This window comes from Mastigoproctus giganteus, chromosome 4 (genome assembly GCF_048544385.1).
Source record: "Mastigoproctus giganteus isolate SK-2022 chromosome 4, ASM4854438v1, whole genome shotgun sequence".
Taxonomy (NCBI): Eukaryota; Metazoa; Arthropoda; class Arachnida; order Uropygi; family Thelyphonidae; genus Mastigoproctus; species Mastigoproctus giganteus.
This window is the reverse complement of record NC_143578.1, coordinates 58183231-58206846: the sequence shown is the minus strand read 5'-3', so window position 1 is coordinate 58206846 and position 23616 is coordinate 58183231. Positions and strand designations below refer to the sequence as shown.

At 38.8% G+C, this 23616-nt stretch overlaps 1 protein-coding gene across 1 annotated transcript in view; it reads right to left on the bottom strand.

The window, feature by feature from the left end:
- LOC150086754 (dynein regulatory complex subunit 11-like) overlaps positions 1-19006 on the bottom strand; it is a 77437-nt gene extending 58431 nt beyond the window's left edge. Inside the window, exons 1-3 of the mRNA XM_090372245.1 lie at positions 18984-19006; positions 9579-9669; positions 5583-5819 (exon numbers count right to left, since the gene is read on the bottom strand). Of these exons, the coding sequence (XP_090228371.1) occupies positions 5583-5819; positions 9579-9669; positions 18984-19006 (351 nt within the window). The remainder of the gene's footprint in view (positions 1-5582; positions 5820-9578; positions 9670-18983) is intronic.
- Between the last annotated feature and the right edge of the window lie 4610 nt (positions 19007-23616).

Here is a 23616-nt window from a genome sequence, read left to right as displayed (position 1 = left end):
TTAACTAAGAATATTTATTTTCCCTATAAGAAATAAAGTAAAGGGTGCGGGAATGTCTTTGAGGTCAGAATTTTCAATGTTATAAATATAAAGTATTTTTTAAAAATACTGAATACATGGACGCAAAACAAGTGTTACACTTTTGCAACTATCTTTTATTTTATCGGTATTCTCACAGATCATTCTTAACATAGATTCAGGCAAGTTATAAACAGAACTGATATCTAACTGCAAAATAGAATTTAATTCAAATAAAATAATAAAATGTACAGTTATTGAGTTGCTTGCCATACTTAGTGCCAATATTCAAAACAGTAATTACCTACACTTCACCTTGATATTTAAAACAAAGAATACAAGTCTTTCCTTAGGCATTGTTCATATCATAATGAATGACTTTGACTTCAAGATAAAAGTATTAGTTGTCATCAAATGTGGACATTGTATGGATATCAGAAACATGATACCATATAGACATAAGGATGTTTACTTTGAGTATGGTGACTACAATGTATACAGAAAGGGCAGAGAACAGGATGGGAGAAGGAGTTATGCGCTTGGTTAAGAAGCACATAGAATTTAAGGCAGTGCACTCAGTTTATGTGGGCTGCCAGTGTAATGTTGAGTGTGTATAGTGTTATCTAAGCACTGCGAAAACAAAAATTAATATAATGAATGAATAGATATTGTGAGTAGGTTATAGGTCAAATAACTCCAGCGGCTCACATCTGGTGAGTATGGGCTTAGCACACCCAGGGTCCTGAGCTGGATATCGTCATTCTTCTCTTTCTTGGTAATTCCCTTCTACTTTTGACTCTCTCAGGGTAACTCGGGAATTTTTTTTGACTGGTGCAACATAAGCCTCAGGCTTCCTTGCACCATACGGCTCATAATAATAATAATAACAACTCAGGGGCATAATTGTGCAGTCAGATATGAAGTTCTCTGAGTAGTGCAGGTGGGCTGCCAGAGCAGGTCATGCAGTTTTGTCAATGATATATAGGAATTTTGCTAGCAGAGACAAGGAAGTGATTATCCCTTTGTATAAGGCAATGGTCAGGAAACACCTTCAGCACTGCATACAGGTCTGGAGGCCTCATTTTAGGAAGGATGTAGAGTTTCTAGAATGAGTACAGAGAAGGGCAACAAGATTGGTGAGAGGAACAAAGGGGTGCTCTTACCAAGAGAGGCTTAAGTTCTGCAAGTTGCAACATCTGGAGACTAGGCACCTGCAAGGTGATCTGATTGATGTGTATAAGACCTTGAATGGTTTGAGCAGGCTCAATGCTGATGGGATACTTCCGCTTGCTCAGATTAAAAACCTAAAGGGGCATAAATTCATATTGAGGAAAGACAATTGTAGAATAGATGTGCAGAAGCTTGCATTTGGGCCTGTGGGTAGTTGATTGCTGGAACAGACTTCTACCTGTTGTTGTGGAAGTTGATAGCCTAAATAAATTTAAGGCTGAACTAGACAAACATCTGGAGTTACCGGATGAGTGAAATGGGAAGGGTTTTTTTTCTTTTTTTTTGACTGACACTGTATAAACTTGCTTTCTTGCATCATATGCCTCAACTAATGCTAATTCTAATGATAACAATGGACTGATGAGTGCAATGAATAACTCTGCAGACAAATTGAGTTAGCCAGTAAATCAGAAAGTGGAAAAGACACTGTTGTAGCTAAAAGCAAATAAGGCACTGGGGGGGGGGAGTGATGGAATCTATCTAGTTATATTAAAATAAGCAGCAAAGGAGGTAAGTAAACCTGTAGCCATATTATGAGAGGATCCTTGGATTCAATGGAGGTCCCTACAGAATGGAGATATGCAAATGCATCTCATATTCACAAAGGGAAATTAAAGGGCAAGGTGAGTAATTCCAAACCCATAAGCTGGACTTTTGTGCATAGTGGAGTCAGAGGTTAAAGAAGTAATGCAAGATCATCCTAACAGGAATGCAGTTTGGATGGTTGAATGGCAGAAGACAGTAGTTATTGATGGCCAGTGCTTTTTGTGGACTAATGTTATTAGTGGAGTCCCTCAGGGCTCTGAGATGGGCCCTTTACTGTTTTCAGTATTTATTAATGATATCAACAAAGACATTTCAAATTTAATTTCAAAGTTTGCAGATGATATAAGGTTGACAAGGTGGTTAAGGTAGTAGAGTCAGGGAATGCTACTCCAATAAAATCTGTATAAATTAGGCAGATGGGCTGAAATGTGGCAACTGAGGTTTAACAATGATAAATGCAAAGTACTGCATTTGGGTAGCAATAATCCCAAAATAACATACCAACTGAATGGTACCAAGGTAAAGGAAAATGAAAAAGACTTGGGGATAATTGTCAAAGTTTAACTTCTCTGAGCAGTGCAGATAGGCTGTTGCTAGGATAGCTGATGGAGTTCTAATAATATAAGGGAATTTACTCAGGAATTTACCCAACAGGGAAAGTAGGCAATGGTAAGGCCACATCTTAAGTATGGTATAGATGTCTGTAAGCCTCATTTTGGAATGGAATGGGTGCAAAGAAGCACAAAAAAATTAGTCAGAGGTACAAAAGGGTACTGTTACCAAGAAAGATTTTCAGTTCTGAAATTCGGCATCTGGAAACTAAGCACCTGTGAAGAGAGTTGAACAAGTGTTTGAGCCTTTAAATGGCTTAATTAAACTAAATGCTCTGATGGGATCCTTACTCTTTCTCACACAACACACATAAAAGGACATAAAATGAAAAAGGAAGGTTTCAAGACAGATGTGTAAATATTCAGTTTCAGAGAGAGAGAGAGAGAGTAACTGATTGTTGGAATAAGCTTCCATCTGGTGTCGTTGAGGTGGATAATTTGAGTAAATTTAATGAAGGATTAGATAAATTATTAGAGGGAATAGACAAATGATATGGTTTTTTTTTTTTTTTTTTTTTTTTCTTGCTTGATGCTGTAAAAGTCTGCTTCATTGCATCTTTTGCAACTAATAATACTAATGCTAAGGAAAAATTGTTTTGGTCTTCGTTATCCAAAAAAAATAAATTCACACAAATCCAATTTATAATTCTGCATCTATGTGACAATCTGTTTCATTTAACATCACTTCAGCTAATTTTGCATTTTCCAGAATCACATCTGATGTTAAATGTAACCTTCCTATATTAATAAAAATATCTAATGATGAATACTATTCTGTATATTGAATATTTGTGTTCCTTCACTTAACTCTTTTGGCTGTTTTTTTCAACTTTGAAATCTGAGCCTGTGTTTTTTTCATATGTGTACATAAGCTAATTTGCATTTTTTTTTATTGTAAGCTCAAACTTTACTTGTTTTTGCTTACCATGAAAAAGAGTATTCTGCTATTGTGTATAGGTTGAGAACCAAAAGATAATTGCTGACACTGGACTTAAATTTCTAAAGTTTTAATTTTTAGGAAATACATAACAAGGAAAGTTTTTCCAAAGAGTGGAAGTAGAAGGAATAAGTGAAAAAGAGAAAAAAATAGGTCTATTAAGTATTAGTATCATGATTAAAATGTTAGAATTATACAAGGAAGTAAAGCTCATGTAGCGTCTGCCATCAAGAAAAATATAAGAACATAAAAAATTTTAAAAATAAATAATTGTAAAAGAATAAGAGAAATTTACCCCAATATGATACGTAAAACACTTCCATATAAAACTCTCTAGAAATTAAAATGAATAAAAGATTAATGCAAAATGATTACAGTAAAAAATCAATTGAAAACAATTAAAATAACAATTAAAAAATTAATTAAAATTCAAAAAAGCAGTTAAAAATTTATAAAAAATAATTAAAATCTTAATAATTAATTTAAATAATTTTTAATTGTTTTTTTGAATTGTTTGCAACTGATTTTTTACTGTAATTATTTTGCGTTAATTTTTTATTCATTTTAATTTCAGGAGAGTTTCATACAGGAGTGTTCTGCATATCATATTGAGCATCATAGCTCTGTTATATACTATCTAAAAAAATAAATAATAAAATGTCTCCATAGTATTATATTTTATCCACTTCTTCCAAATATTTATCTAATTCCTTCCTCTTTAGCCACTTTAACCCTTTCACAGGTATGCCATACATAGGTGGTTCCCCTAGAGTGAACTTTTGATTTTAATGGACTCTGCTGAGTTTCTTCATGAAATTTTGACATTTTGCAAAAATGAAAACTTTGCAAATAAATGCTTTTAAATATTAAATTTCTTTTTATTTTGACTTGATTGCCAAACAGTAAAAATATGGTCAAAAATCAAAATTATAATTGAAAAAACAAAAAAAAATCATTAAAAAGCTTGAAACACTTGTTACTTTTTTTTTTGTTGAAGCAATACTATCCTCTAACTACATCTATTTATGTATCACTTAACTTAATTTCATCAATTTCTGGATCATAATTCCAAAAAATTGCTTCAATTTTGACTTTTGAAAGACAAAACTGGACAACAATGGCTGATAGGTTCTATGTCCTCTTCCACTTTTCGAAATTTTCAAATGGAGTGATGTGAAGTGTCCATGGGAGGATCACATATTGACTTTCTATCCCTACACTAAATCAAAAGGATTAGTGTGTTGCTATATTCTCGTAAGGTGCATGGAAGATGAAAGTTTGTGACAATAAATGAAACATTACATGGCAATAAATAATAAAAATTACATCACATTTTTTTTTTATATTTTGCTGGTTGCCACAGAACTACAAAGAACCAATGACATTAACATTAATACTGATATAACTGATATATATTTTGAATAGAATAACAAGTGGAAACAGGAAGGTAGAAAAACGGAGAAAAAGAAGAAGTAGTCTAGTGCAGTCAAAGGCAGCATACACTAAACCTATGCAGAGTATAGACAATGAAGAGAAGAGAAAAAAAAATGAGGGAACTAGAGAGTGATAGAAAGTGGATAGAAGATAACAAAAAAAATGTATGATAAGAGATAAATAATTAAAAAATTAATAAAGCTGGCCTCTTGTTAGGTTTCAGTGACTAGGACAGCAAAATAGTAACAAGTGTCTTCAATTCTGATGTAAACCACAAGCCAAATGGTAAAAAACATAAACATAAATAAAAATGAGAATAAAATTTTTATTGTTACTGAAATATAAATTTGTTACCAAAATAAATGAAAATGAAAATAAAATTGTGTGCAAAATAAATTTTTTTTTTACAATGGGAGTATTTTGAAAATGGCATGTGAACTTGGCATGTGAACTTTACAGTTGACACTATGAAAACAAGAAATAAAAAACCAGATTCAACAACAGAAATTTCTAGAAACAAATAACTTATTAGTCTAATCCAAGTAAAGGTAAAGAGATTTGAAAACATAGTAAAAAGCAAGTAGCCTTGGAAAAAAAAAAAATTTGCATTGCAGAAATGTGAGGTGGCAATACTGATATATATATATATATATATATATATATATATCACTCTTTAATTCATAAATAAAAACAATGAACTATTTTTAATGCAACAATGCTAATAAAACTGCCAATACATCTATATCAAATATACAGTTATAAAAAGAGAATTTTATCCTGAATAAAAAAAATTGCTCTTTGCTTACTAGTGCTGTCTTCATTTGAACAAGAATTTCATCAAAGAAATGAAATTCTGAACATTCTATGGTCACCATTTCTCCTTTAAGTTCCAAGATGCGGCCTATGGTATTGTCAAGAAGTTTTCGAAGAACTGGTCTCTTTTGAGGGTGCACCATATGTTCATAGCAATCTTGTAATGACCTTGCAATTTTAATATATGATACATATAGAAGTGCTACTTTTTTAAAAGCTATATGGCGATTCTATAAGGGAGAATAACAAATAAATACTTATGCGTAGTTTTAATTTTATTTAAAATGAAGGCATTTTCTAGTTAAACATTTGAAAAATCTTTTAAATGAAAAAAAATATTTCTGAATGTAGTTTATTTGTTTGTTTGTTATTTGGTTTTTAGGAGCATTTAGCAACTAAGGCCATATTGCTCCAGGGATATGAGGTGGTCATTCCCTGACCTTTCTGCATCCTCCGTATTTGGTGGGCACAGGCTCGAACCCCGGTCTAATCAAGAAGCATGTGCTAAGCACTGCTGCTCCTGTCCACCTGGCTACGAAGGTGCCATGGTAGTAGGTGCAAGACGTGCTAGACAAAGCATCTCTGAAACGGCAGTTCTCCTGAACTTTTCACGCACCACAGTTTCAAGGGTGTATCGAGAATGGTACAAGAACAGAAAACATCCTCTCAGCGGCACACCTGTAGAAGAAAGAAGAAAATCGCTTGTTGATGAGAGAGGTCAGACGGGCCACAATGTCACACATCGTGTCAGAATACAACCGTGGTGCACAGAACAAAATATCACAATGGACCACTAGTCGAACTTTGTTGCGAATGGGCTACAACAGCTGACGGCCACATCGCGTACCTTTGTTATCAATGAAGAACAAGAGAACATTCCTCCTGTGGGTACAGCAACACCAGCACTGGACTATCAAGGATTGGAAAACAGTTGCTTGGTCTGACAAGTCGAAGTTCCTGGTGCATCATGTCGATGGAAGGCTCAGAATTTGGCAAAAACAGCATGAATCCATGGATCTGTCATGTCTGACGACTACTATGCAAGGTGGTGGGAGCAGTGTTATGGTGTGGGGAATGTTTTCTTGGCACACATTGGGTCCATTGATACCCATAGATTCACGTCTGAATGCCACATTGTACCTAAACCTTGTTGCTGACCAAGTGCATCCATTCATGTTGACAATTTATCCTCAGTCAGATGGTTACTTCCAGAAGGATAATGCGTCGGTGCACAAAGCCCGAATCACTATGGAATGGTTCCAGGAACATGACAATGACTTTTCTTTGCTGCAGTGGCCTGCTCAGTCCGCGGATCTCAATCCTATTGAACATCTTTGGGATGAGCTGGATAGGGCTGTTTGCTGTCATGCAGTTCCTTGAGATTACGTTGAATCTCGGGGAACTGCGTGACACACTCATGTCTGCATGGTACATTTTCAGCATCTTGATAAATCCATGCCTAGATGAATTCAGGCTGTTTTGAAGGCTGAAGGAGGCTCAACACACTACTAGGTAGGTGTACCTAATAAAGTGGCAGCACAGTGTATGTAAGAACAATTATATGATAATGTATAATTTTTCTTCTCTTAACAAGATGATCTTGTATTTTTATTGCTTCTTTGTAGCAATGTGACATTCTACAAAGAAGTAATAAAAATACAAGATCATCTTGTCAGGAGAATAACAATAAGGAAATCACAACATGGATTTGTTAAAGGATCATGCTTTACCAGTCTAATTAGCTACTGTGAGACTGTTACAAAGGAAATGTATGCAAAGAATAATTTTGATATCAATTTTTGGATTTGTAATAATACTGTACTACATGTATAAGTGTTGTGTAAATTGGAGCAATGTGGCATTAGAAAGTTCTACTATGGATAAATGTATGGTTAAGTGGTAAGAGACAAAGTACTGTAAATGGTTACTACTCTTCATGAGCTAATGTGACCAGTGGGATTTCACAGTGGCTGGTGTTGGTGCTCCACAGTTTTTAATATTTATTGATAATATTGATGTAGGTATTTCAAGTTTGATGTCTAAATTTGCTATGATACAAATGTGGGTGCATAAGTTAATAACAGTAATGCCATTTCAAGAGGATCTAGATAAACTCAGCAGATAGGCTGGAAAATTGACTTTAAGAGTGATATATGCAAGGTACTGCATTTGACTAGCAGTAATCCAAAAGCAACAGACCATCTGAGTGGTACCAAACTGAAGGTGGTAAAGTATGAAAAATATGTGGGGGGTAACTGTATGGTCTGATATGAAATTCTTTGAGCAGTGCAAGGAAACTGCTAGAACAGCCCATGGAGTTCTGTCAATGATACAATGAAATCTTGCCAGCAAGGACAAGAAAGTGATAATCCCATTATGTGAAGCAATGGTTAGGCCATATCAGGAATACTGTATTAAGATTTTGGTAACTTCATTTTAGGAAGGACATAGATCTGTTAAAAAAGGTGCAGAGAAGAGCAACAAGATTACTTGGGACAACAAAAACAAAAGGATATTCTTACCAGGAAAGATTGGAATTCTGTAAATTGCAGTGTTATTATTATTATTATTATTAGCCATGTGGTGCAAGGAAGCCTGCAGCTTATGCTATACCAGCCAAAAAAAAAAAAAAAAAAAAATGTGAGCTACCCTGAGAGAGAGAGAGAGAGAGAGAGAGAGAGAGAGAAGTAGAAGAGAATCACCAAGAAAAAGAAGAATGATGATATCCAGCTCAGGACACTGGGTGTGCCAAGCCCATACTCACCAGACGTGAGCCCCTGAGGTTAAAGAGACTAGGCATCTGTGTTAGACCTAACTGAAGTGTATAAAGTTTTAGGATTAATTGCTAAATGCTAATGGCATCTCTACCCTTTCTCTGATGAAACACATAAGGGGGGCCATCATAAATTTAAATTGAAAAAGAAATGTTGAGGAATAGTTGTGTGTAAATTCATATTCAGTTAAAGAGTAGTCAAGTATGGAATACACTTCCATCTAATGTTGTGGAAGTGGGTAGTTTGAAAGGATTTAAAGAAGGATCATGTAAATTACTGAAAGGAATAGAGAAATTAAGTGTATTTTTTTTTACACTGTCAATACTAGAACTAATTTTTAGCTCTCTTCTTTTATCCTATGATTGCTATAATGTTTTTTCATAATTATCATTACCATGTATTTTTGCTGCACAAGTGATCTTGCTCTGGCCCTGCTGCACCATCTATTAACCGAGAGTCATTCAATATATGTATTTGTTCACACATATTTTCAACATTACTGTGAATATAACAACAACAACAAAAATTTTTTGAAAAGGACATTTTCAGAATGAAAATAACATTTTATATAAATGAGTAGCAGACCATGTTACTGATAAACATATATTATACACAGTGCTGGACTAAGGTATTTTTGCACCCCAGGCAGAAAGATATTTCGGCACCCCCTTTACTAAGGCTATATATATATATATATATATATATTTTTTTTTTTCATGATTTGTAAAATTTGGCACCCCGGGCAAGAGCCCTGTTAACCCGTGCCTTAATCCAACACTGATCTTATACAGAAATTGAAATTTGATTTCGAGTTCTTATATATCAGGCAGAAATTTACATGCATGCCAGTTAAATCAAAATAATTCTAGATTATTAATTTTTCAATAATTTACAATTCCTCTCCAACTGATAGCTAAAATAACTGGGAGTTTAATATATGTTCAAAATGGTATTTTGCACAGGCCGTTTTGATCAAAATAATTGAAATTAAACACTTAGTTTGGTCTTTGTGTTTCTGTTATGGTGCAACAGAAAGATTGCAATCGCCAAAAAAAAAAGCAGATGAGAAAACATCCATGAAATTTGTGATTTTTAGATTGCTAGTAATAATCAGTTTTAATAAGAGTATTTTGAGTATTTTAGCCTAGGGTTTAATGTACTCATAATATTGTACTATCTCTAAAAAAACCAAAAAAACACATAATATTTACTTACTCTCTCAGGTATTACAAATTCTGTAGGAGCTTCCTGAGTAAGCAATGATTTTAAGTATCGCTGGGAAACTGTCCACTGTTCTTCATAAAATCTATATCACATCAAAAATAAAAATATTAATAAATTAATATAAAATTTGATAATAAAATTTAATTAATATAAAATTATTGAAATTTACTTAGTATAAAAGTTAATTAATATAAAATTATTAAAATTTATTAAAATTTACTTAATATAAAATTTAATTGAAATTTAATATGAAATATAACATTTGTAAACTTTTATGAAGAAACCTTTGAGTTATATTGAGGCATTAGTGCCAACGTGTACAACAATATCACCTTTTGTGCCTTTAAAAGATAATATCAGCCTTACAACATCATCAACGTTTGCCCCTGGCAGGCAACCTGGTCCTGTTCCACCTATCCTTTAATGCTAAAGATATAGTTACATGAGTGAGCATGTAACCTCACTCATGATATGGTTACATGAGTGAGTGTGCGTTGCGTTTTATAAAGATGGGGTGGGAAGGATGGTTAGGTTGATTTTCTTGTAGTCATGAATCTTGATCTTCTAAAATCAGTAATGCAGATTGACAGCCATGATATTACTGATGGAATACTAAAATTCATAGTGGCACAATCTAATAGATATTTTTATGTTTCTTTATTATTTATTTATTTATTTATTTGCATTAGGTTAAACAGTGTCCCCTCTTTTGGTTAGAAGGTTAATGGTAAATGTTATTTATTCTTTACAGCTGTTTTTCTAGTTTGGTATGCCATAGTTAACTGAAAAGGTTGTGTGAGTATGAAAATACATGAATATGTCAGGAGCATTTCCTTAGTTTGCAAATTCATCCCGAGTTAAAGCTCACAAGGAGTAAGCTTTTAAAAAAAAAGAGTTGAAATGGAAACTGAAAGCGGAAGCAAAAGGGAAAATAAAGAATGGAAGCAGTGGGAATTCGTGGTTGGAATGTGTTCACCAGTTTGCTTAGTACCATTTTGGTTAGTAGCAATAATGAAGATATATAATTAACGGCAGTGTACAAAAATTTACTAAACTTTGTGTATACATCATAAAAGAAAAAGGAATAAATCGCATCTCCATGTTTGAAAACATTGTTTTGAAATGGAGGGTTGCAGCAAGTTTTTTTTTTTTTTAATGTAATGATGCCTAAATTCTCTATGTAAGCCTTGAGAACTGTAAATCCATTCTTCTGAGATACTGAATTTGAGTCTTACATTATTGTTATTTTTGTTTATGGATCAGGAACAATTTGCTCTTGACTTGTGATAGGGATACACCTTATACATTAGATATTTTTAGGTATGTGGAGACGCACGTAATTTTGTTTTGGAATGGACTATAAATCCAAGAGTTCTAAATAGTGATACCTCTAACCCAAATTTCAGTTGTCTTTCAAGATGCTGTTTCAAATAAAACTATTGCTATTAGGTTCAGTACCACCTCAATGGGTAAAATGGCACCATCTCAATGTCCCATACCACTTATTTTTTTTGTTTCCTTGAACACTTCATGCCCTTTGGATTGTGAAATCCTGGACAACTACCTAGTCAACCAGTGCCTCAAGCTGACTCTAATCAAGTTATCCTCATTCCCCCTCATTTGCTGTAAGTTTAGTTTAGATTCAATAATAAATTCAAATTATCAGAATTCAAATTCTGATAATTCAAAGACATTGGGATCTCATAAACTCACTTTACAATTTTGGAAAGTAAGCTAAGAAGACATATGGCAAGTTATAGCTTTCAACTGGTACAGCTTCTATTGTGTGCATGGGCAGTCACAGGATTTTCTAAGGGAGGCTAAAATAATGTTGCAGGAATCATTAAGAAGTAGTATTAATCATTGCGAAGTAGTAAAAAATTTGGGTCATTTTGATCATAAGTGGAGTGTGGAAGCCCTACCTGGGACTGCCCTTGCTTATGCAGATTCATTTCTATTCACTGGTGAAAAGATGCTGCCATCTTCAAGCTGTGCCTTCTAATGATGTGCATCTAATCCTTAAACAGATGTATAGTGTTCCTCTGATGTAAGGCTTGGAATGGACCAGAGCACACTGGAATGGCATTTTAGTTTGTCATATGCATTGGTAATGTTGTGTATATACATAATTATTAAAAATAAGATATTTTATTAATCAGCATACCATTTCATAAAATGTACATATGACCCCCTGCTCTTAGGCAATGCAGCTGGAGATGTGTAGTATCTTGCACAAGGTATTCTTGTAATTTTACAAGATAGAACATTGGCATATAATTTTTCTCATTTATTAAATAAACATGAAAATATTGATTTTCAGAACTTGGTTAAGAGTAAGAGATCTGCAGATTTACTTCACAAGTACAGGTCAGTGCTAGAAAAAAGTCGCAAGTTAGGGTTAAATTTGAAAGTGTCTGCAATTATGCCCAGACAAGATAGGAGGGAGTATATGATGAGAGCCTTGTCAATCAATTGGCCTTGGAGAGATTATGCAAGGCTCATGAGGTAGAATTTTTTTCAGCATGGTCTGTGCTTGCTAACAGGAGAGACTGCATCTACTTGGATGGGATACACTTAAAAGAAATGGTGCAAGAATATTTGCTGATACTATTGAGGCAGTGTTAGGTGGATCAGAAAACTGCTAGATTGGGGGATTCACAGACTAAAAGATTAATGGTGGCTGCAGGCAAAGGCAAAAGTGATTCTTACTCTGCTTCTATTGTAATGAGCAGCAGCCTGGAGAGCAAGTTGCTAGGAATTTCAAGAGCTGCTGGGAGTCATCATGGAACAAGTAAATACATGGGCTATGTCAGGGTAACTAAGAGTAAGAACAAGTTCATGTATACTTGCATGTACACCAGTGCTAGAAGTATAGTAAATAAAATTGATGAATTTGAAGTGCTGAACAAGACATCAAAGGCAGATATTGTTGTGATATCACAGACATGGTGTCACATATATATAAGCAGTGAAGAATTGGAATTTGGGAAGTACAATGTGTACAGAAAGGTGGTTGTTGTTGTTGGTTTAGTTTTATTGGCGCATCAGCAACTAAGGCTATAATGCGCCAAAACCTTGTTTTGGCATTGTCATGAAAGTGATAAAAATCTTTCAGTGACCTAACGAATTAGGTCACTAAGTCAGGGTATAAAAGCCACGTATATATTTTAAAAGACGAATAGCAGTAAACAAGGTAAAAATAAAAAGATTTTTTAAATATGGTTAAAAAGGTTTACTGATTTCAGGAAACTAAAAATAGCAGACACGTGGTCATTGTCGGATAAAATCTGACTGAGTGTATAAGGCTCAGTCAGATGGTTAAAAGCGATAAAACGAGCATTACTAAAACTGGGACAGTCACATAAAATATGTTTAACGGATAAAATGGTGTCGCATTGCTCGCACATAGGAGGATCATCCGCCCTCAGCAGAAACGAATGTGTCAGATGACTGTGTCCTATGCGGAGTCGGGCAAGAACAACTTCCTCGCTCCGATTCCTGCGCAGACTGGACTGCCATGTTTGTATTAGAGGCTTTATTTGGTATAATTTATTTGTTCTCTCTCTATGCCATAATTCTTGCCACTGGGAATATATCTTTTGGTGCATTATTTGCCTGTAGTCTGTATAGGGGACTGACAGGCAACGATTGTTGGTGGGAGCTGCTGATTTGGCTGCAGTGTCAGCCAAATCATTTCCCTTTATCCCAATATGGCTAGGAATCCAGCAGAAGCGAATATCAAATTTATATTTATGAAGAGAATATATCTTCTGCTGAACCCGAGAGAGAACTGGATGACAGCTGCGTCTCAAAGATAATAAAGCCTGTAATACACTCAAAGAATCAGAGTATATTATTGACCTTTGGCAGTGAGAAATTCGAATGTGATCCAAGGCTAGCTCTATAGCATGCAGCTCTGCAGTGTATATGCTGGATTCGGGAAGAATCTGCTGAGATATTATAGTGTCCGGGAACACAACAGCAGATCCAACGAACGATTCAGACTTCGAGCCGTCTGTGTAGACGGGCAGGAAGTCAGAGTTCTCAGCTCGATGTGCAGAAAAGAGCTGCTGGTAGACAGATGATGAGGTCTCAGACTTTACCCATTTCTTAAGGGAAAAGTCGCACGATGGAGTATGAGCATGCCAGGGTGGAAGAGTTTCTTTTGGTGTTTGTGCAACCGTGTCTACCATGATGTTAAACTCTCTGAGTAGCTCTTGGACACGAATACCAAAAGGTCGGTTGGCAGTCTGACGGGTATTATATAAGTTTTCCCAACGTGGCTCAAAAACAGATGTCCACGTAGGATGGTCTGGCAGGGATTTCAACTTTAGAGCATAGTTTAAAGACAACTGCATACGTCGAAGCGATAACGGTGGTTCGTTTGCTTCGACGTATAAACTCTGGACAGGAGATGTGCGATATGCTCCAGTAGCGATACGAAGAGCCTGGTGATGGACAGGATCCAGCCATCGAAGGGCACTGTCTCTGGCTGAAGAATATACCTGGGACCCATAATCAAGTTTGGATCACACAAGTGGACGGTAAAGCCGAAGAAGCGCGCAACGGTCTGCTCCCCAAGATGTAGAGGAGAGCGAGCGGAGAGTATTAAGCCCGCGTGTGCACTTTGCGCGAAGTTGACGGATGTGGTGCAGAAAGGTCAACTTTTGATCAAATACGAGTCCCAAGAATTTTGTGTCCGCTGCTACTGGAATAGCATTTTGTCCGAGCCTTAATTCAGGTTCAGGATGAAGATTACGCTTGCGACAAAAGTGTACGCAAACGGTCTTCTCCGGCGAGAACCTGAAGCCATTTGCAAGTGCCCAGGAGTTGAGGCGATCAATGGATTTTTGTAGTTGTCTTTCAATAACCCTCATGTTGCATGACTGACAAAATATGCTAAAGTCATCAACATAGAGGGCACTGTTTACGGTAGGAGGAAGTTGTCCTGTGATGGAATTTATTTTGATGGCGAAAAGCGTGACACTTAAAACTGATCCCTGTGGTACTCCCTCCTCTTGACTAAAGGAACGAGAGAGTGAGGATCCCACACGAACTTGGAAAGATCGATTGGCCAAAAAGTTTTTAATAAAAATGGGGAGTCGTCCCCTGAGACCCAGGCTATGCAGATCTTTTAAGATGCCAAATCTCCAAGTTGTGTCATACGCTTTCTCCATGTCAAAAAACACTGACACCAAGTGTTCGCGTTTTAGGAAAGCATCCCGGATGGATGTTTCCAGTCTAATAAGATGGTCCAAAGTGGACCGGTTCCTTCGGAAGCCGCACTGGATATTGGAGAGAAGGTCATTTGATTCTAAATACCATATTAAACGAGAATTGACCATTCTCTCCAGGACTTTGCACAGACAGCTAGTCAGAGCAATAGGACGATAATTGGTGGTGATTTTTGGATCCTTTCCTGGCTTAGGAAAGGCAAGAACGATTGCCTTGCACCAGGAATCCGGAAACTGCCCTTCAATAAAGATTCTGTTATATAGAAGGAGCAGATAATCCATAGATTTTGATGAAAGATGTTTAATCATTTCATAATGGATGCCATCTGGTCCAACAGCACTTGCTTTGGAAAGAGTGAGAGCTCTTTTCAGTTCCTCTCTAGTGAAATCCCCGTTGTAGGGATAGAGGCCCTTGGACTTGAAATCGAGTGCCTGTTTTTGGATTTTATGTTTCAGGACCAGGAACTCTGGGGAATAGGAAGATGTTGCGGAGATGTTAGAGAATGTTTCCCCAAGAGCATTGGCTATTGCAGTTGGATCTGCAATAGTGCATCCATTATAATCTAGGATTGAAGAAGGGTGGGATGTATATTTTCCCTTCATTTTCCGGATTTTATCGACTACCTTAGAGTTGGTAGACTGGTTAATAGATGATGTAAAATGGATCCACGATTCCTTTTGACTCTGACGGCGGGTATAGCGTGCTTTAGCTCGTGCGCGTTTAAAGGCTATAAGGTTCGTCGTGGTAGGATATCGGCGGAATATCCCCCACGCTTTGTTTTGGGCCTTTTTTGCTGTTGTGCATTGGGAATTCCACCAAGGTTTGGGAAATGGTGGAAACCGGGCAGATGTTTTTGGAACTGCATTCGCAGCTGCTTGGACGATAACTTCTGTGATGTACGTTACTGCTTCATTGATAGGCTCTTGGCTGACGGTACTGAGATCAAAATTTGCCTGATTTTGGAAGGCAAACCAGTCAGCCTGATCAATCTTCCACCGTGGTAACCTGAAAGGAAGACATGGTCTCCCACTGTGTAACAAGGTTATCACGGGGAAGTGATCACTTCCGTATGGATTCTTCTCCACTTCCCAAGTGAGTGAAGAGAGTAGAGAAGGGGAGCAGATAGAGAGATCAATGGCAGAAAAAGTACGGGTAGGCATGTGGAAGAAGGTGTTTTTTCCAGTATTCAGAAGGGAAAGGTCATTGTCATTGAGCATACGCTCTATGACTCGTCCCCTTCCATTGATGTTAGCACTACCCCACAGGGTGTTATGTCCGTTAAAATCCCCAAGAAGTAAGAAAGGTGGAGGCAGCTGCGTTAGAAGATCATCAAGGTCTGCCTGGGTGATGTCAGTCCCAGGTGGCAAATAAATGGAGCACACAGTTATTAAAAATCCCACTGAAAGGCGAATTGCAACAGCCTCAATGCTGGTTGTAATTAGCAAGGGCTGCACTGGGGTCTGGTTACCCACAAGGATAGCCACTCCCCCATGTACAGGGCCATCCGCAATTCTATCCTTTCGAAAAAATGTGATGTTGGGCATTGTGGGATCATCATTTGCCTTTAGATATGTCTCCTGCAAGCAAAAGCAAACTGGCTCGTGCTTTTGCAGGAGGGCCTTGATGTCATCAATATTTCGCCGGAATCCACGACAATTCCATTGTAGGAATTTAGCCATTATTTTGGCTTGGTGGGTCCATCAGGCAGCTTCCGAGGTGCTGAGGGCTTACTTTTGTCAGTCTTGGATTTATCTTTTTTGGGGAAGAATGGACGCTGTCCCGTGTCCATTTCTTCCTCCGCAAAGAGTTCCAAGACTGATTCATCCGGTACCTCCTTATTCTCTACATCCATTTTTTCTGGTATTGCGGGTGGCTCTTTCAAACTTTTTGGACTTTCTTTGCCACTTGGTTTGGGTAGTGGTGGAGCATTAGGAGGTACGGATATAGGAGTGGCAGCCGATTGTGTTTTTTTGGTGGGCTTTTGTGAACTCAATAAATAGCGTGCAATCGGAGTGAATGACTCTCTTGGTGGTATAGTCATCTCAGTTTGTGTCCCGACAGTGCTCTTAGCAGAAACCTTCTGGGCATATGAAGGTTTCCCGCTATTTATTGGTTGGATACGTTTTCTAGCCTCTGGGTAGGAAATATTCAGCTCTGTTTTCAGTTTTTGGATTTCTTTTTCGTCCTTCCACCGCTGGCATGCTCTTGAATAGGCGGGGTGCTCACCTTGGCAGTTGACACAGGTGGGTTTTGGAGCTGAACATTCCTTGCTCTCGTGGTCTTTCACACCACATCGAGCACAGGCAGGGTTACCACGACAAGATGTTTGTGAGTGGCCGTATTTTTGGCATCTAAAACACCGCAGTGGGTTTGGGATATAAATCCTCACTGGGCAGTTTAGATAACCTGCCTTGATGGAACTTGGAGGCCGTGGGGTGTTAAACGTGAGGATAAGAACTCGGGTAGGGACGAGATTCCCATCCTTCCGTATCGATATCCTTTTTACAGCTGTCACTCCTTGGTCTTTTAATTCAGAGCAGATCTCTTCCTCAGAAACATGAAGAAGGTCCCACTCTGAAATGACGCCTCTAGAAGAGTTCAAAGTTTTGTGGGGGGTTACAATGATAGGTATTCCCCCTATTGATGTGGCGTTCAGGATTTTTTCCGCCTGTTTAATATTGGTAGCTTCGACCAAAAGGTCGCCAGAACGCAGTCGCTTAACGGATTTGGGCGAACCTGCCAACCCTTCTAATCCTTTCTGGATGAAGAAGGGTGACATCTTTCCAATGGACTGCTCTCCGGTGGAATGGAGAATGAGGAAAAGCGGTGTAACTGATGGAGGTTGTTTATCCTCAGTTCTGGCTCGTTTTGCAGAGGTGTTATCTGCATCATCATCTCGATTAGGTAGGGGCCTTGTTGGGGCCCCAGAAGAAGGATTTAAATTACTCATATGAGTAAAGAGAAAATGTCTGATGCCTAAGTATCTCACCCACCACGGAGCCCTACGAGGGGACACCCACTCGTGAACTAGCAGGTACTGCGTACACGAATGGGACGCCGAGTTCGCTTAGAGCACCATACCCACGTTACCAATAAGTCTTTATCCCGTCCCAGGACCAAAGGGAGGGAGACTTATTGGAACGCAGTTGACCCTAGCAGTATAAAACCACCCGCCGATTGATCCCAGTCGGGCCAGTCCGGGACCACCCGTCTCGTCGAAGCAGGGGCCAAAGTGGTGTATTAAGGCTGGGCCCCTCAACCACCAGGATCCCCCTTTCCGCTTCCACGGGTCGCGGCGCACGGCTGCACACGCCGGATTCCAAAGATGTAACCCTGGAACCAAGGTATGGGCGTTAGATCCCAGTGATGCTAGTCTGGAAGTCCAGCAGCGTCACTGGGAGGTCCCCTCACCACGTACAGGTGCCCACGTCGAGGGGGTACAGAAAGGACAGACAGGACAGGATAGGAATGGAGGAGCGGTTATAAATATATCATCTCTTGATAAAGAAGATATAGAGGATTTCCTTGTTAGTGATAAACTGGGTACTATTGTTTTAATATAGAGGATTTCCCTGTTAGTGATAAACTGGGTACTACTGTTGTTAGGTCTAACAGTCCACAAAATGTTTTTATACAAGACGTCTCATCTTTGTATGATAGAATCACAAAGATACATAAGGATCTTTGAAGCTTTTTATGTTACTATTATTATTATTATCATCCATATGATGCAAGGAAGCCTGAGGCTTATGCTGCACCAGGAAAAAAAAAAGTTCCCGAGTAGCCCTGAGAGAGAGAGAGAGAGAGAGAGAGAGAGAGAGAGGGAGGGAGGGAGAGAGTCAAAAGTAGAACTGCAATGCGGTCAGCACTCATGCACTCCAGATCCTTATGGGAGCCCTTCCCCTGGACCTCGAAATAGTTCGCTGTGGCCTCCTCTACAACCTTTCCAAAGGCAAACCTGCTACTTGTCAAGATTTCACACTAGTCTTAACCAATGACCCCAAAATAGAAAAGAGGAGACTCAACTTACATCAACAATTCTGGCAAACATGCTGGGAGGACCCATCAAAAGGACAAATTACACGGAAATTCGTGCCAATAATACAAGCCGTCTACCTGGAATATCCGCGCTGGTTCTCCCCAGGACTGCTGGTTACCTACCTGCTTACTGGTTCCGGCGCCATCAGACATAAATTATCAAACTTTGGACTCAGTGACACCCGCCCCCCTATGCTATTGTGGAATAATAGAAACATGGGAGAATTTTATGCACTACTTTCATTTATATATGACGACCTGCGATGCTGCCTTATCACTGAAATCCAATATGTACTACAGAACCAAGAGGACCGTATACTGGAGGAGGAGGGTAGTTACAGGGCGCTAACAAAATATGCACAGGACCTCTTTGACAGAAGACGAACCTTCCCTGTGCCATAATCCCAGCAACCAAAACCAACGTAAACCCTAGCTAACTCCCTCAACGAAACCGGAATCTACCAAACCAACCACGAATAACCTGGCCATGTAAACCACTACACAATTTCCAAGGACGGACACTCAACCAACTGAACCAAACTACTTAGGATAGGACCACATCCCATGAAAGATAAACACTGATTGGGCTGGACCAGACCCTGAATTTGACCACAGGCAATACCCATGGACTCGACCCAAGGAACTGACCAAAAGCAGACATATTGCTACTATGTGACAATCACAAACTGGACCAAACACCTCGATGTGATAACCACGGACTCTACCAAAGATTTGACCAAATAACAAGTATACTGTCACCGAGCCTTATTGGCGATCTGTGCTAGTTCCCTTTTCTGGCCCACTTTAGCCTCCCTGGTGGCGGGGAGGTTGACAGGCCTCCTGTTCCCTCCTCCTTACCACCCTTCTTTTTCTCTCCGGTGGGACATGGGCATGCCCCACTGACATCTGATTGGGGTCATCTCCCTCCCCTCTCTATCTTCACGCTAGCGTACTCCCCACACGTGAAATTTTAACTTTGTCCAAATTACTTTTCAGTCACATTTTGGCCCCACAGAGTTCAAGCGCTCTCCCTATGCAATTGATTATTAAATATTCACTATATGTATGTATATAGAAGGCCTCCGTAGCCGAGTGGGCAGGAGCGGGAGTGCAGTAGCACACGCTCTTTGAGTAGACCGGGGTTCAAGCCCCTGACTGCTGAATACGGTCGATCTGCCAACCCGCACTGGACCAGCGTGGCAGATTATGGTCCATTTCCCTCAGCATGAATTGTTGAGGAGGCTTCCATCCTGCAGTGGGTTGATAATGGCTGCACTTTACTTTATGTATATAGATTTATTTATTTATTATTATTTTTGTTTTATTTACTTTTTTTTTTTTAAGGTCTACTCCAGGGTCCCCCGGAGTAGACCTTAAAAAAAGCGACCTACCACTGAAATCTCAGGAAATTAGGTGGCAGGACCTGCCACAGTAAATACAAACTATTAGGTACCTGGTCTGCCTCCACGGGGCGAAGTGCGGGCAATATCGGGCCTCAGTAGAGGTCTGGCAGCTAAATGGTCAGAAGATCAACGGTACATGACACCCCACATCCCAAGATCCACACACTTTTAAATCTCTGGCCTTTACAGCGAACTGTAACACACCACAATGTAAACTACGCGGAGATGGGGGGGAACCCCTGGTGCCGTCTGACCCTGAATACACGTTACACTTTACAAATCTTAAACTACTCTTAAACTGCCTCCACAAATCTTAAATCTTTACAAATCTTAAACTGCCTCCACGGGGCGAAAGTGGAGCAACGTCGGGTCACAGCAGATGTCTGGTGGCTAAATGGCCAGAGGAACAACGGTACATGACATTACACATTTTCAATATCCATACACTTTTTAAATCTCTGGCCTTCCCGGTGAACTGGTTCACCTACAATGAAAGCAACACGGAGATTAGGGAATCCCTGGTGCCGTTTGACATCAACACACCTAAACATCATTGCTGATCAGGTACACCCTTTCATGGCAACGGTCTTCCCCTCTGACGGTGTCGTCTTTCAGCAGCTTAATGCGCCATGCCACACCACCCGGATTGTTCGAGACTGGTTCGCGGAACATGAGGAAGACTTCCAGGTATTGCCCTAGCCTACAAATACCGCGGACATAAATTCCATCGAGCATCTGTGGTTTGTAGTGGAACAGCAACTCCGATCTGCCGCGTCTCAACTATGAACCTTACAGGAGTTAGAGAATCTGCTGGTTACGTGTTGGTAACAGATACCACAAGACACATTTAGAAATCTTGTAGTGTCGATGCCTCATCGTGTTCGAGGTGTTTTGGCTGCATGTGGAGGACCAACATCATATTCGGTAGGTAGTCATAATGTTTTGGCTCATCGGTGTATTATTAACATTGATGCTAATGGTAATTACTGGTATCTGTTCTAAGATGTTAGTAAGCTGATTGAAACTATTCAACTTCATGGGAAGGTCCAGTGACTTTGCCTTCCACTATTACAAATGCCGACAACATCAAATCTTCACTAATCACGACTGACAATGGAAGATGCTGAAAGAAATATTAAATATAAGAACACAATAGTATTATTTTTTGAAATAATTTGCCAATATTCAGGCAGGGTATGTCTATTCGGGCACCCTATTAGTTGTGGGAACGTATGAAATTCTCGAGCTTTTTCATAATTATATTTTACTCTTAATACTTTTTTCCCATTGCCTTCTGAAAGTTTTTTTTTTTCTTCTAAACTTCGCTTCTTCTTTTCGGGACTGTCTTGTAAATGTCTCTGATGACAAATAGCTTGAACAGTTCGGAAATTGTGATGGGTCAGCTCCGTGAATTAATTTTGGGTGCTTAATCTTCTGTGATTCTCTTATTTTTCCCATCAAATTTAGATGTCCATCTAACTATCTGGGATGGCTCGAAATGAGTCTCACATACCTATAATACGAAATATATAAACAAAATTATATGCTCTTTTCCGAATCTCACTTTACTTGTTATTAGAATCTCATTGACCACTGTTATTAGCTTTTACAACTAACGATACCTCAATCCGCATTCACTGGCACAAAGATTTTTCTTGGTCTGTATAGCTTTTAATCATTTGTTAGTTAAACAGTATCCTTCAACGGAAAGCCAAAGACGTGTTCTTTCGGACCACCTTTATAATTTCCACGGCATCCAGGAACACAACATTTTCCAGGCATTATTAAAATTTTCAAAGCACTTTTATGAGATGAAATATCACAAGATAAAATAATATAAACACAAAAATTATATCGTGTTTATAATATTCGCAACAGTACAAATAACACGAATAAAAGTACCACTATTACTAATAGTAACAAAGCTTAAATAAAGTTCTTGACCTTTACCCCTCGGCCCTTAACACTACGATTAGCGCACTGATGACGTAGTGATAAGGCATTATCTAACGGTGGCGACGCTTCAAGTTGTCCAATGGCCCACCTCAGAAATTTAGCTAAACGTTGGTGAGAAATGGATGTGTGAAATGGTTTTTATTTGGGGGGGGGATGATTCTACATAAGTTTGCTACCCTTGCATCACACGCCTCGATTACTACTACTACTACCTGCCATCCTGAGTACTGGGGATGTGGCTGTCCCACTAAGCAGCCTGCGCGACAGCACAGTGGTATCGTCACTAGCCTCCCCACACCGGGTGGAAAAGGCCGGATGGAATCCCGTCGATGACGCCAGGAACTTTAATGGGCTTTATTCACTCCGTGGCTGAGTTAGTCGGTTTCAGGCGTAGATAGCAAGGTTTATTCTCCGAGAAACTGGGGTTTTTTATCCAGCAAAAGAGGCAAATCGACCAGAGAACACACGCAATTTACAGATATAATATACAAACGGTTATATGTAAGAAATTACGGGTGGCCCTAATATATAATAATTTGAATTTGAATCACTGAGAAAGCCAACAGACGGAAATGAAGTGATGTTGTCGTGTTTTTATGGGCATGAATTATTTGCATTATGTGGAGCTTTGTAAGATGGGATCGATTTCCATCTTACAATTGGATACTGGGAATTTGCACGCCAGGATGCCTATTATATTAAATATTCACCTTCACTGACACTGTTCACAATAAAATATTTCTATTAATTTTGTTGAGCAGTGTATAATAACATATATATCCCCTGTGGTCAACAGCATTAACTCGATGTCTGTCAGGATAAAATAAAGATAATAATAAGGGGCGCGACAGCACAGTGATTACGAGTACGGATCACCAATGCGATGGACCTGAGTTCGAATCCAGCCATGAGGGGGAAAAATCGCGAAAGTCGCTTCATCGGAATACTCCCTGAAGGTCGAAGTGATGGCTGAAGCAAAGAGTGTTGCCATCTGGCGTGAGCCCAATAACTACCACCCACAACTGGATGCAAAATGACAAAGCTAAACAGGTCCATTTGCATAGCTGGATGAAGATGCAAGTAGAAATATCGAACATACCGCATCGAGTGGGGATAAATTATTATTATATTAGGGCCACCCGTAATTTCTTACATATACCCGTTTATATATTATGTCTATAAATTGCATGTGTTCTCTGGTCGATTTTCCTGTCTGCTGGACGAGAAAACCTTGCTATCTACACCTGAGATCGACTAACTCAGCCACGGAGTGAAAAAAGCCCATTAAAGTTCCTCGCGTCATCGACGGGATTTGAACCTGGGCCTTTTCCACCAGGTGTGGGGAGGACGGTGATGATACCACTGTGCTACCTTTGCAGACTGGGTGGGGATAAAGT